This window comes from Lepeophtheirus salmonis, chromosome 7, assembly GCF_016086655.4.
Source record: "Lepeophtheirus salmonis chromosome 7, UVic_Lsal_1.4, whole genome shotgun sequence".
Classification (NCBI taxonomy): Eukaryota; Metazoa; Arthropoda; class Copepoda; order Siphonostomatoida; family Caligidae; genus Lepeophtheirus; species Lepeophtheirus salmonis.
Window position 1 is genome coordinate 15,422,711 of NC_052137.2, and position 12,993 is coordinate 15,435,703.

The 12,993-nt window shown below is 28.1% G+C and overlaps 1 protein-coding gene across 1 annotated transcript in view; it reads left to right on the plus strand.

The window, feature by feature from the left end:
- LOC121121667 (solute carrier family 35 member F2-like) overlaps window positions 1–12,993 on the plus strand; it is a 221,402-nt gene that overhangs the window by 176,012 nt on the left and 32,397 nt on the right. The window contains exons 5-6 of the mRNA XM_040716632.2: window positions 5,989–6,312; window positions 11,244–11,341. Coding sequence (XP_040572566.2) covers window positions 5,989–6,312; window positions 11,244–11,341 — 422 coding nt within the window. The remainder of the gene's footprint in view (window positions 1–5,988; window positions 6,313–11,243; window positions 11,342–12,993) is intronic.

Sequence of the window (12,993 nt, forward strand, 5' to 3'; positions counted from 1 at the left end):
ATCAGGATAAAAGCAATGGGATTTTTTATAAAATTTTGCTACTATGCTACATTTTAAAGGTTAATATTAGTTTTGTGAGGCTCATTTAAAGGCCGACTTTTTTTCAATACTGTCTTAAGTGATTTTTTCTAGATCGGTTTGAACTTAATTTAGGTCTAAACCTTCACTTTAAATCATAGACCAAAATTTTATTGCTTCCAAATCATGGACCGATTTTTTCCAATTTCAATCTGTAGACCAATTTTTCCCTATTTTCATTGATGAGCTTTAAAATATGATTCATGCAACACAAATAACATCATGTGACGTTATTGTGCCGATATTCACAATTTTGAAAGACAACTGACGTCATTTTATAATTCCTATATAAAATTGGTCAAGACAGAATTTTAATTGAGTCCGACCCAGACCGATTTATTCGTAAGAACTGACCTAAGTCGATTTTTTTAGAGATAAGTTGATATCAAATTTCTTTCAAGGACTAAATAAGCTCAAAACAATACAAATTATGACAGTCTAAGAATTTCAGACTGAGACCTAGTAATAATAATTGTATACATGAGTTTATCATGAATTTGAGAATTTTTTTGAGTAAGATATCATTTGTTTAGTTAGTTTTAGGCCAAAACAAAATAAATATATATATGTATTTATAATCATATAGACGCCCCTGGGTATTGGTATATGAATCAGAAACTACTATATAAAATGCATCCGGTGGCGTCTTTTCATACATTCATTCATACATAAACTATGTTTTATTCGCTGGATGGTTCTTAAATTGAACCAATGTTACTTTATAAAGACTTTTTCCCAAAAATTTGCAAAGTTTGTTTGCAAAATAACTCAGTTCTGTCAAATTGTATAAACTCACTGATTACATAAATTTATTCTCATGTCCATGTAATGAAATGACCCAATTTTCTTTATGGAACATCAACGGAAGTAGGCTAGAGTTGATGTTATTATAAATACCCAAGAGTGAATTATGTTTTATTTATAGCGATCTAGCTACCATAAGAATTCTACACCCTGCCCAGCTAGACATGTCTCGATTCTTTTATTTTGAATTGGAATATAGTTTCAAGTCTTCAAAATATAAACTAGTGTCTAAGTCCCCACCTGTGGTTATTGTTAATATAAATTTGTTCATGTAAGAATAGCTATTATCCAGATTTTATTTAGATTAAAAAAAAATTTAGAATTAATATTTTAATACTTTTAATTAATATTCTAGGAATAAATTTTCCTTCATGAATTATATAGTTATTAATATGAAGAAATAACTTACATTTTGAAGAATTGCTGCACAAGAAAAATTAACGTAAACTAGAGAACTGCTTTTTTATCGGCAACTAATCGATAATCAGCAAAATATAGTGATTATGTTTTTGGTGTTTAGTTATTACTGAAAAAACTTGCATGCTAAAAAGTGCGAAGGATTTAAGATGCTAGTAATACATGAGCTACAAATACAAGACATAACATTTATTTTTTGTATTTATCAGTATGTACTGTGACATACATTTAAAATTTCATCATCCAATCTTGAGAAAATGCAATTTAAATGTTCAAAAACCACCATATTTTGAAGGTTATGTTTGAAAAGAATAAAACCTCGGGGTTTTAATTGTTTTCACCCCAAGGAAACTTATTTGAAGCCAAATAATGAAGGTTTAATTTGGAAAAAAGTATTTGGTTATTAAAGGTTCACTCAGAATAATGGCTTGCATATAATTTTATTGAGGAAATAAAATAATAAGAGGTTGATAAAATAATACTTAAAAGCTCCATTGTGTAGGTATTTATATTTGAATTTCTTTAATTTCTTTTTTATACACACAATATAATTCGTTATAATAGAGTTTTAAAAAATCTATCACTTAACCTTGATGAATTTGTGCTATAAAGAAATTCAAAAAATATTGTAGCTTATTTACATCTTTTTGAACCTCTTAAGCCTAATTATTAATTTTAAACTATAGCTAAAACCATTGGGTATCTTAAATTAACCACAAATTTAAATACAGAGACTATATTGACACAAATATGTTTATGAAATGGCTGTATGTTAAGAAATATGAGCAAAAATATAAATTGGGATTTGTTTTTTTTGATTTATGTTCAAGATCGTTTTTATCTTGAGAGACCATCTATGTCAATAAAATACTTTTTCCATACTTCAGTAATACTTTTTTAAATACTAAAATTATTGATGTTCTGTTTTTGTTTGTATGAGTTTTTTTGGCTTTTTTTCGCTTCTTCAACGTAGTCTGATTCATTTCCTTTGATCTCCTTTTTTTGAAAAGTAAAAAAAAAATATATATATTCGATATCAACTTAATTTTTGAAAAAATAATTCAAATATAATAGAAAATATTATAACTTTATTAAAAACTATTGTTGTGAATATTTTTTCTAAAAAATTGAACAAATAGAGTACTTATTCATAATCCTTTTACTAAAAAGTTCATAGTAATTTGAATGAATAGGTATGCTAATTTTGAATCCGTCACATATTTTAGCCCCCATTGCATGAATTTTTTTCTTTACTGACATGATAAAAGATTACAGTTATAATTTTCTTTTTGAGGATAGATTTTGAGACATGTTTCTTCAAATTTGATATTTTTTTCACTTTAAAAGTTATTGAAGAACACATCAAAGTTACATAATCAAAGTTTCCCTAAATTGTGACCGATTTTTTTGAAACTTTAAGTGCAATTTGCCGAGCATCCGAGGAATTAATCAGAAGGATTTATTAATAAATATCGGAGATAATTAGTAAGGGAGACATAATCTATATTTATTTTGAAATAAATCATTTCAGCTTACATAAAATATTTAATTGAAGACCATTGTATATATTCTTATCAGAAAATAGATGTGTAAAATAATAATTAAATTGTTCTGAAATACATGTACATACATTTCCTGTAATATCTTGTAGCAATTAATCATTTTAAAAAAGTTCATTGCTTTGGGTTTTTGAAAAATCCTAAGTAAATTGATTTTTTCAATAAAGAGCTTTATCTTAGTGCATTTTTCATCCATTCAAAAAAAAATGTCCAAGAACATACATTTTGAGAGAATATTGGAAAATTGTCGTCATTTCCAAGACTAATCCCTGATAAATGGTACTTCTTGAGGATAAAACCATTTAGAGTATGGACCTCTCTTTTCAGTTGATTCTTTAGGCCCTAATTTGCAATTGCAACCTAAATGTATCCCAAAAATTATGAACCATTTCTTGCGCTTCCTCTTCCTCACAACGAAGTATCATGTCATGAGTGTAAGGTAAAATATTGACATAGGAGGTTGACATAATTTATAACGTTTGGAAACTTAAAAATAATGGCATCTAATTGTTTAATAATGGATAGTGTATAATGCAGTTTATAGAAAACATTGTAAGACATAATAGTTCAATTTTTGTGATAAGAATCAATTGTTCCTCAAAAAGATTATGAATTATGTTATTTATAATTGGTGATTTATAAGATTCAATAAAAAAGGACAGTTACGACTATTCTCGTTTTCTACTACATAACCTAGCAAGGTAATTTACAACAATTTTGTCTCTACTTTTGGACCTATAAAGCAATGATGAGGAATATAACTACAGATTTATAAACTATGAAAAAACGTTTTTTGAGGATAAACACTTCTATTAATCCATTTATCTGCAGTAAATATAAAAAAAACTAATGCAGATAATATCTTTATTTTGTAACAGAAATTGTATTTTCTTCTTTTGAATGTATAATCTATAAACAGACATAAAGTATAAAATATTTCTTTCTCTAGTAATCACCTGGGATGAACGCACATTGTCAAAAAAATAATATCTCCCGAGCGCGATGAGGATTTATTGGGGTTTTACATCTATAAGAAGTTCCAAGGAAATCCCTAATTTATTTATATATTGGGATAAGGCTTCATCTAACAATAAAAAAACATAAGGCTACAAGATCTTAACTTTTTGGTTTGTTATAAAAATGATTTTTTTACCCTTAAACTTCTGTTTTTGTGGCCTATAATGTGCTTTTTTGAAACCATTTTTTCAAACATCGACATGATTTAGTATATTTCTTCCCCTTTTAAGATCTAAGTCAAAAAAATCATCAAATACAGTTTGCAGCTACATATTTTCATATTCGAAAAATATTTTAGTTATTTAGGTATGTACCTTTTTCTGAATCGGAGAATATACATTGTAAGCTTAAAAAATGAAGGAAAATTGACCTTTCTTAGGAAAATCTAATTAATCTTCATTTTTGAATGCAATGATACAAATTATGATTCGTCGTAAAATGAAGGCATACAGTTTTATAACGAAAAAGGTCACATAACAAAATTAATATACAAAAAATTTATTAAATATTTATTGCTTGAAAAAATATGTTTTTACATATTTATTAAGGTATGAAAACTTCTGATGTTATATAAAAAAGTACTCTCTGTAGATCACGTAAACATAACATTTCGGGCTATAAGGGGAATTTCAATATTTTTCGAGGTCAAAGCAATCTCAATCCAAAGGGTTAAAAATTTTGACAAGTGAATTGATAATGAATTATTTATTTGTAGGATAAATGATTTGTAATCTGTTCGATTTTTGAACAAAATTCCCCTATTTTATTTATAATATATGTTTTTGAGGCAGTATGAGATGTGACATTTCAAATGGCTCTAAAACAGCAACGTGCACATTGTTAGTGACAATGGATAATAAATAAGTAAGAACAATTTAAACCCTATTCTTTTTAAAATAATAAAAAAAAGAAATACTTAAATGTAACAGTATTTATTAATTAATAAAATGATCCCAAAGAAATCTATGATACTTTATATATGTATATGGATTTCACATAAAGATTCCTAGTTAAGATGGAGTAATTGTAGTACTAATGTTTATTTATACTTAATCAGTACAACTCCATCTAACCAATTAAAGGAACATAATGATAAAAATCCGGGATCCTATTCAACGATTATTTCACGGGAAATGAGAAACCCTACAACGTATACAACATATATCTTAAAAATAGATTCACGAGTTTTTTTTTTTTTTTTGTAATCTATAGAAATTAAAAAATATATTTAACGCTTACAATCACAATACTGCAGGAGAGGAAAAATAAAGTGCTTCTTATTGTGTATTTAAAATCAATATTTATATTTTCATTCTCTCACCATCTCAATCGGTTCTATTAGTGAAAACATCTATACTCATATTCTAAAAATTGTAATATTATAGCAACATTCAGTAGCCCTTTGACCTAAAACTTTTGACTGATATTATAAATTTATTAACAGTTGCTCACGTTTATATTTTCCAAACTAAATGAAAGAAAGAAAATATTGAAATGTAACCATTACCTAGAAGAGAAGACAGCGTCAAATAATGGTTAGTTTTGTATAAAATGATTAACTTTGAATTTTAAAACTATACCAGAAAAAGTATTTGCCGTTGGCATAAAATTTATTTATACTCAAAGACAAATTCTGTATGATATATAACTTTATGTTGGTAAAAAAACCAAATATTATATTTTTCTTTTCGGTTATTTTTTTAATATAGGGCAAAATATTCAGAAACGACTTTAACCATTAAATACTTTTTTAAGACACAAATATTTTTGAAAGCGAAGTTTAATTATAAAGGATACAAAATAGAAGGGTAAGACTATTAAAAGAAAAACAATGATTGGTATGAGCCACCCTATTGCAATAAAATAAAATAGCTGAGTTAACTTTTTTAAATAATAACACAATTTTAATTCCCTAAAGGACTGTATATTTAATTAATACAGTTGAGAAATTAAATTTACATTAACAAAGTATACCTATATAAATGTAAAAGAAATTGATTAGGTATTGGAAATAAATTATATATATGAGGTATATTTAATGAAATTAGTAACAATTGCATACATATATGAATACTAAAGAATATTCTGTTATATCATTCAATTTTTGTTTTAGCTTTTGGACTGTTTCTCTGTTCCAACGGTTCTCATCCTTTCTTGGACCATCTTAAAAGCTCGCTATAAGTTGATTCATATTGGAGGATTAGCTTTGGGCCTCATGTCCGTCGTCACTTTTGTTTGGGTTGATGTTGACGATGGAAAAGGGGGTGTAAATGGCGGTGGAAAAAGTCGTTTACTGGGAGATATGCTAACTCTAGGAGGTTCGTTTCTATCTGGAGTTTCTATAATCGGCTTAGACCATGCAATTAATTCACATGAAATATTTGAGTTTCTTGGGACAAAGGGTCTTTTTTGGATGTATCATCACAGCAGGGCAAATGTAAGTATAATATTATAAAAATTCATTCCCGTTCTTCCATGAATATTAGTGTTAACACTCGGTTTAAGAACAAATATTTTTTTTCGGTTCGGTTGTTAATGAATTTTTTAGACCGATTTGTACGGGTACTTTGGTCCAGACGTTCATTTCAGATCCTAGCTACAAATGTATCTTTTCAAACTGTGACCTGATTTATGAGTACTACTACAAATATGATTTATGCAACAAATTTAACTTTTTATGATGTTAATGTACCGATGTTTACAATTTTGAAACATAGATGACGTCGTAACAAACCATAAATAGAATCTTTCTTTACCTAATTTAAAATTAAATCGATCCAAACCATTTTGTATAAGACAGATCTACACCAATAATTTTTTTTTTTCTTGTGAGACCAATCCAGAATTGACTTGGGTTTATATATAATAGAAAACGAGACATTGGGCAAAATGCATAATATCTGCATGGTATAGGTATCGGAGAAAATTTGGTAAAAATAAAACCACTTTTCCTATTTTGTCAAAACTCTAAATTTCAAAAATGATATCATGCGTGACATGCTTAAAACAGGTAGCTTTTTTATTGTTATTTTATGAGAAAAAAGTTAAATAATCTATGTAAACTTTAAAGTATAAAGAAAATTCATAAACAACAAACTATCTTGAAAGAAAAAAGAAATATAGAAAATAATAAAACACTTCTTCACAAGTATATTTGATTTTTGTATTTTTCTTAGATATGGCTAAAAACTAACTATTAATTAATTTAGATCGCACAATTTTTTTTAATATCCTATGATAAGTACTGGAATCTCTGTAAATATATTTTTTGAAAACGCTTATTTACAGTACGAAAAGATAATTACTGTATTTATAGATAAACAATTTTTTGGCTTTAAGCCAATTTTCTGTTATAGTCATCAAATAGTAAATAGTAAATGTTTATAGATATAATGGCTGAAATATAGAGATATTTTTATAGGAAAATTTCTTCAGTAATTACTTAAGTACGGAGAATAATCTATAATGTAGAGGATAATATATATCCCAACATTGAAAAATATTGAAAAACCCCTTTTATAGGCGTGGTCCCTCAACACAAAAGCATGCTATTATTATTTTTATCCAAGTTGAGTGTGTATTACATTTGTATTCTTCTACAAATTATAGTCAAATTCTATCAATATACTATTCTTATAAGCTCTTTGGAGGAGCTGCAAATTGTATTTAAGATAGCAAAAATTGATTGTCCCAATAGGTATCTATAAAAAAATTATATCAATATATTATTCTTATAAGCTCTTTGGAGGAGCTGCAAATTGTATTTAAGATAGCAAAAATTGATTGTCCCAATAGATATCTATAAAAAAAATTAATAGGGAATACTAATGAATATATTTATAATATATGTAGTGATAAAAATCCTATGTTCAGTGGGGATGTTAAAAAAAGTAACTGAAAATCCACGAGGGAAACAGGAGACAAGGCAATAAACAAGGACATTAGCAAAACTTACTCTAATGTCGATCCCCAATTCTACTATGAGTCTAACAAGGACTTACAGTTATAACTCCAGAGCAAATCCTTAAAGTTGCGCTCCGTCTTTTATGAGAGCACACGACTGTTCCATCAGGTTATGAATATAGTTGAATCTATTTAGAAATGATATTCACTGCTAAGGAATTAAAAAATAATGACAAAGACTACAAACAGAAAATTAATTCTTCAGGTTACCTATTACAAAAAAACGAGCCATCTAAAAATTCAGAGTATTGGGCTCTAATTCCATGAAAAATTTTCATGGGGAAACAGATTTCACTAAAATTGAGTATGTAATATTGTTGACAGTAGACCAACTTAGAAATGAAATATTCTATCCGTAACTCTGTCAAACTCTGAGTTCTGAGGCCTTAAAGATAAAAAGATAGTATTGTGATGAATATTTGATTAGCAATGCATCTTAAACTAAATAATGATGGCCAGTATAATAGATCTTTTAAAAGCTATCAGGTAACAACATTTAACTTATTCTTTTTAATAATAATTGTTATGGAAAAAAAGTAAGACATTAACTTTGTTTTTTACCCTAAATTTTTGAAGATAAATGGTGTTTGATTATTTTTAAATTTTAAACATATCAATGTAAAATCCATGTAATTTTTTTAAAACAGTTTAGTGGAAAACTTATAGAATTAGAAGTAATTGGATCGATTTTTTCTTTGTTCAAAGTACATGTTCCATCTAACTTATTCGTTTCAATATGTAAATAATTTTATGATTTTTATAAATCTTAGCCCTATTACTATTTTAATTAATTTTCCACTATACAGCTGTTGTTGTCGTTTTAAACTATAAGGGATGAACGGTAAAAATATGTGATTGAAATTTTTTGTTTATAAAAATTATTTTTTTATACTATTCTAAAGAAAAAACATTGACAAAATATATATTGTATCCAAAATATGTTTTAAAAAGTGAAAGTAAACAAAATATGAATTTCCGTCTTCAAAAATTAACATCCTGTTGTCGTATACAAATATTATCAATGAGAAATATTTTCATAGAGGGAAACCATTTTTATAGCTTCTCTTTACATAGTATATAACAAGGATTGAATTGTAATAATAATAATAAATATAAAAAAATGAACCTAGTAACCATGACAATTTAAATAATATTTGAGTGGAGGACAACTTAGCTGTTATTCAACTATAAAGTCGGGACACAAAACTGTCAGTACGCATGAATACATTTCAAAAAACGAGATATTTATGGAACCAAGAAAAGACAAATCAAAACCAAGTCGTGCTATTTTTAATTATTATATTTAGCTATTTTTTTAATATAAAAGATGTCCTTCTTCACAAGCAATAGCAGCTTTCACAGCCAGGTGAATAGATTGGGAGCTCTTGACGATGAAAGCTGTGTTCTTGGCGTACCATGCTGTCATGATGGCAGCTCAGAGCAAATCCAAGTTGGAAAAAGAGACCATTTTCTATAAGACAACTCAAACTGCAAAGTCCGGTTGGTTGAGGTTAAGACTGTAAGAGGGACAAATGAAAGGAGGCCAGGAGTCAGACATTTGTGTCTGGATAAGTTTTAGATATTCTTGGCTATGTGGGGCTGTAAAGGACTTCTTGATGTTCTGGGTAGTCCAAATGGAGATGCCAAGAGTCTCTGTAGACTTTTTGCCACTGACATAGGCGTGAAGGAGACCATAAGTGTGTTGACTTTTTTTTGTTTGTTATTGTTTCGACATTTTCACAGTTAGCTACATAGGATAAAAAGCAAAACTTGGTTATTTTTTGTAGCAGTTGTCGTGTGCCTACGTAATGAAGCCTTCCAATTAAAAATAAAGGGAATAAACTAATTGTTAAATAATACTGCAAGTTTGTGGCTCCCACTCTATAGCTGTGAGATGAAATTCAGAAATTAACTGAATCAGTTATAATAATACTGCCTCTTTGTTTGGTATTCGTTTGAGTCGAGGAAGTGGTTTCAAAATTTTCAGATTTGCCATATTGGCACAAGTGACGCTGAACGTTCTGGACGTCCTGTTGAGGTTACTACTCCAGAAATTTATTGATAAAATAGATGACATGGTCAATGATGACAGAAGCTTGAAAGTGTATGAGATTGCTAGTGCTGTGGGCATCTCTGGTTGGAACTCTATTTCTATTAATTTTGCGAGCACAGCTGCTGAGGTGTGAGCTGGTGCATTACCGTGATGGTAAAATACTTTTTTGGTGGACACTCATGTGCATTTTTCTTCCAGCTCGGTTTTCATACGGTCCAATAGTTTTACCATTTTCTAGATAGTCGATGAGGATTATTCTGGCTGAAAGTTGGTGTGTGTTCTTCCACAGATGCTACAAACTAAACATACCCTCTATATACGCCAGTACTTTTCAAACGATCCTTGTAAAAGTTAAAAGGAACCAAAGCTTTAAGTCAATTGACGAAACGACTGGGACATGATCAATTTATTAATACTTTTTTGTCCCCATGGGCAATGAGAGTACAATGCATTAATCTATCACAAACTATGCAACCTCCATTAACTCACTTTTTAGTAACTCACTTTTTAGTAAGACAAGTGAGATTTTTTTGTTCAAATTTTATTGCATTTTTATAGAATCCTCTTGAAACGTTCAGTGGCAATAAATGCAATTTCTTTGTTATTTTAATTATTTGTCTATGTATTTTAAATTTTTAATTAAGATTTATTTAATTAGTCGCTTATAAGAAAACAAGACCATTTATTTTCTATAATCTTTTTTTCTTTAATGAGAGAAAAAAAGATGTTGTTAGTGATGTTGAATAAGTTGTTATTTCCTACATATAACACATGTAACCTCATCAAACTTGGTGGGTTCATATTTATAACACAAAATTTATAAATATTGTTAAAAAAATTAGAAAGTATACTATTTCAAATTTAATAATATTGTTTTTTTGTCATGTTAAAACTTCAAACTAATGTCATTTCCATTAATTGAAAAAAATTATTTATTTCTACTTATCCTTACAATCAAATGTTTAAAGCATTTTAGTTGATATGTGGTGGGTCACCATAAAAACAAGCTTCATAAAAATCAAAAAAAGGAGAAAATCCCAATTTACTTATTAATTTATATATAAGTACAGGCCAATATTTTATAAAAATATTTGAGTCAGTTATAGGATTAGTATTCAATTTTGTGGAAGGAGTTGAGATATTCAAGAATTTTAGCTATAGTTTAAAATCTTTATTTGAGCCACTTACCCAGATACGGTTTTTCATATGAAATTTATCAATTTCTAATTTTGTGATTTTGATTATAAATTTTTGCTACTTTGAACACAATTTGCGGTGCCTCCAAGGGTTTAAAAGAATGTTATACAATAATTTGTTGAATAATACAAATCGAATCTACACTCAATTTTAAGAAAATTATTCTAGTCGTATTTGGACAAGTGTTTTGGTCCTTTGCCGCTTCTGTTGAATTTGGAAATGTGCAGTGTCTTTTGAGTTTTTGTTCTAAGCTGTACATCAACCTATATTATTACACCAAATTATGTTCTTAATTGTAGTATAGTATATACCAAGAAATTTTGCAAAGGTAAATAAAAAGAGTATAAATATGAGCTATATGTAGAATTTTATAGACGTACTTCTGAAAGGACACTGGTCCACATAAAGCTAGCTTTGTTTTTGTGTTAACGGATCAAATACTTACGAGAGCAAAATGAAAGAATTAATTTAGAGAATATAGTACATAATCAAACAGTATTATTTTGTGTTTATATCAACGGTTTATTGTAATTTATTTTTGGGATAATGTTGCACACCAATTAATTGATTGTGTTAAAAATTGTTATATTCACTAAAGGAAGTTAAATTCTGCAAATAGAAGAAAAAATGAAGAAACGTGGTATCTCAAACTTAAGAGCATGTGAAGGATGAGGTTTTTTCATAGTCAGGGAAACCTTTTCAAGCTAATAGCTGCGGGGCATCCCTTTTTTTGCTCTTTGGAAGCCTCTCGGTAACATAATATGATCAGGCGTTACCTCACTAACATAAAGACAATCACTGTTTTTATCATATACAATTTTTTTGGCATCTTTTTGCATTGTTATGAACGTTGATTGTTTAAATTCAAATGGTATCTTGTCAAATAGTGCTACAATTACTTACAATAATAAAATAATAATAAAAGTTGTCATGTATTACCAACTGATTTTGGGCATTAGAGGGGTTTTATTTTTGAAAGAAAAGTTACAGAATACAATAAAGCTAACGACGTGAGAAATGGAGAAATATTTAAATTTATTTGTTGTTTCAGGTAAATATCAAAATAAATACAGCACATATGTTATTTATTTATTTTTTTGTACAAATAGAATGTTAAAAAAATATGAAAACAAGTAATTTTCTTTCTTTGTAAATATCATGTTGTCATGCCACAAAATATGTAATAATATAGAAACCCCTTCTTTAAAAGAATGAATGTGTATAATTATTCCCATAGCATTAAAATGACTGTTAATGGCTTCTATAATAATTTATGTGCCCTCAAAAGAAACTTTGATGATAAAAAAAGGTCACTTGGCCGATTTAAAGTGCATATAATGGTTATTTGAAATAAGAAAAAAAAATAATGCTATCTAATTTACTGGAAAACAAACATAAAAATGATGCAACTATAATGTATTACAAATGAGCTGATTGAGTCATTATATAGACATTAGGGGTATAGAAATAATTATGTATGTACAGCTTTATGTATTGATATATAAGGTCTGGCTTTCGGTAAAATAAAATAAGGTAAATAATGTTCTGATTAGATGTCCTGGGACAATTCATTTTACTTATATATATACTCCTATGTACAGAGTGTGAACCACAAAACTTACAATAGCATTTAATTACAATTTTACACACATAATTATTAATGGAGTGGTTCCATTACCCAAACAAATACACTATAATAAAATTACTTCTTATTCCATGTCTCAAAGTGAGGGTCGGTAATCCATGGCTCTCTAGCATGATGTGGCTCTTTTGACGACTGTATCTGGATCATAGACATATCTTTAATAGAAAAAATGATAACGTTGAACATATTTTTGCAAACCAGCTGATAGCTGCTATCTTCAGTGTGGAACAAAATTATAACAGGGCATTGAATTTTTGGTT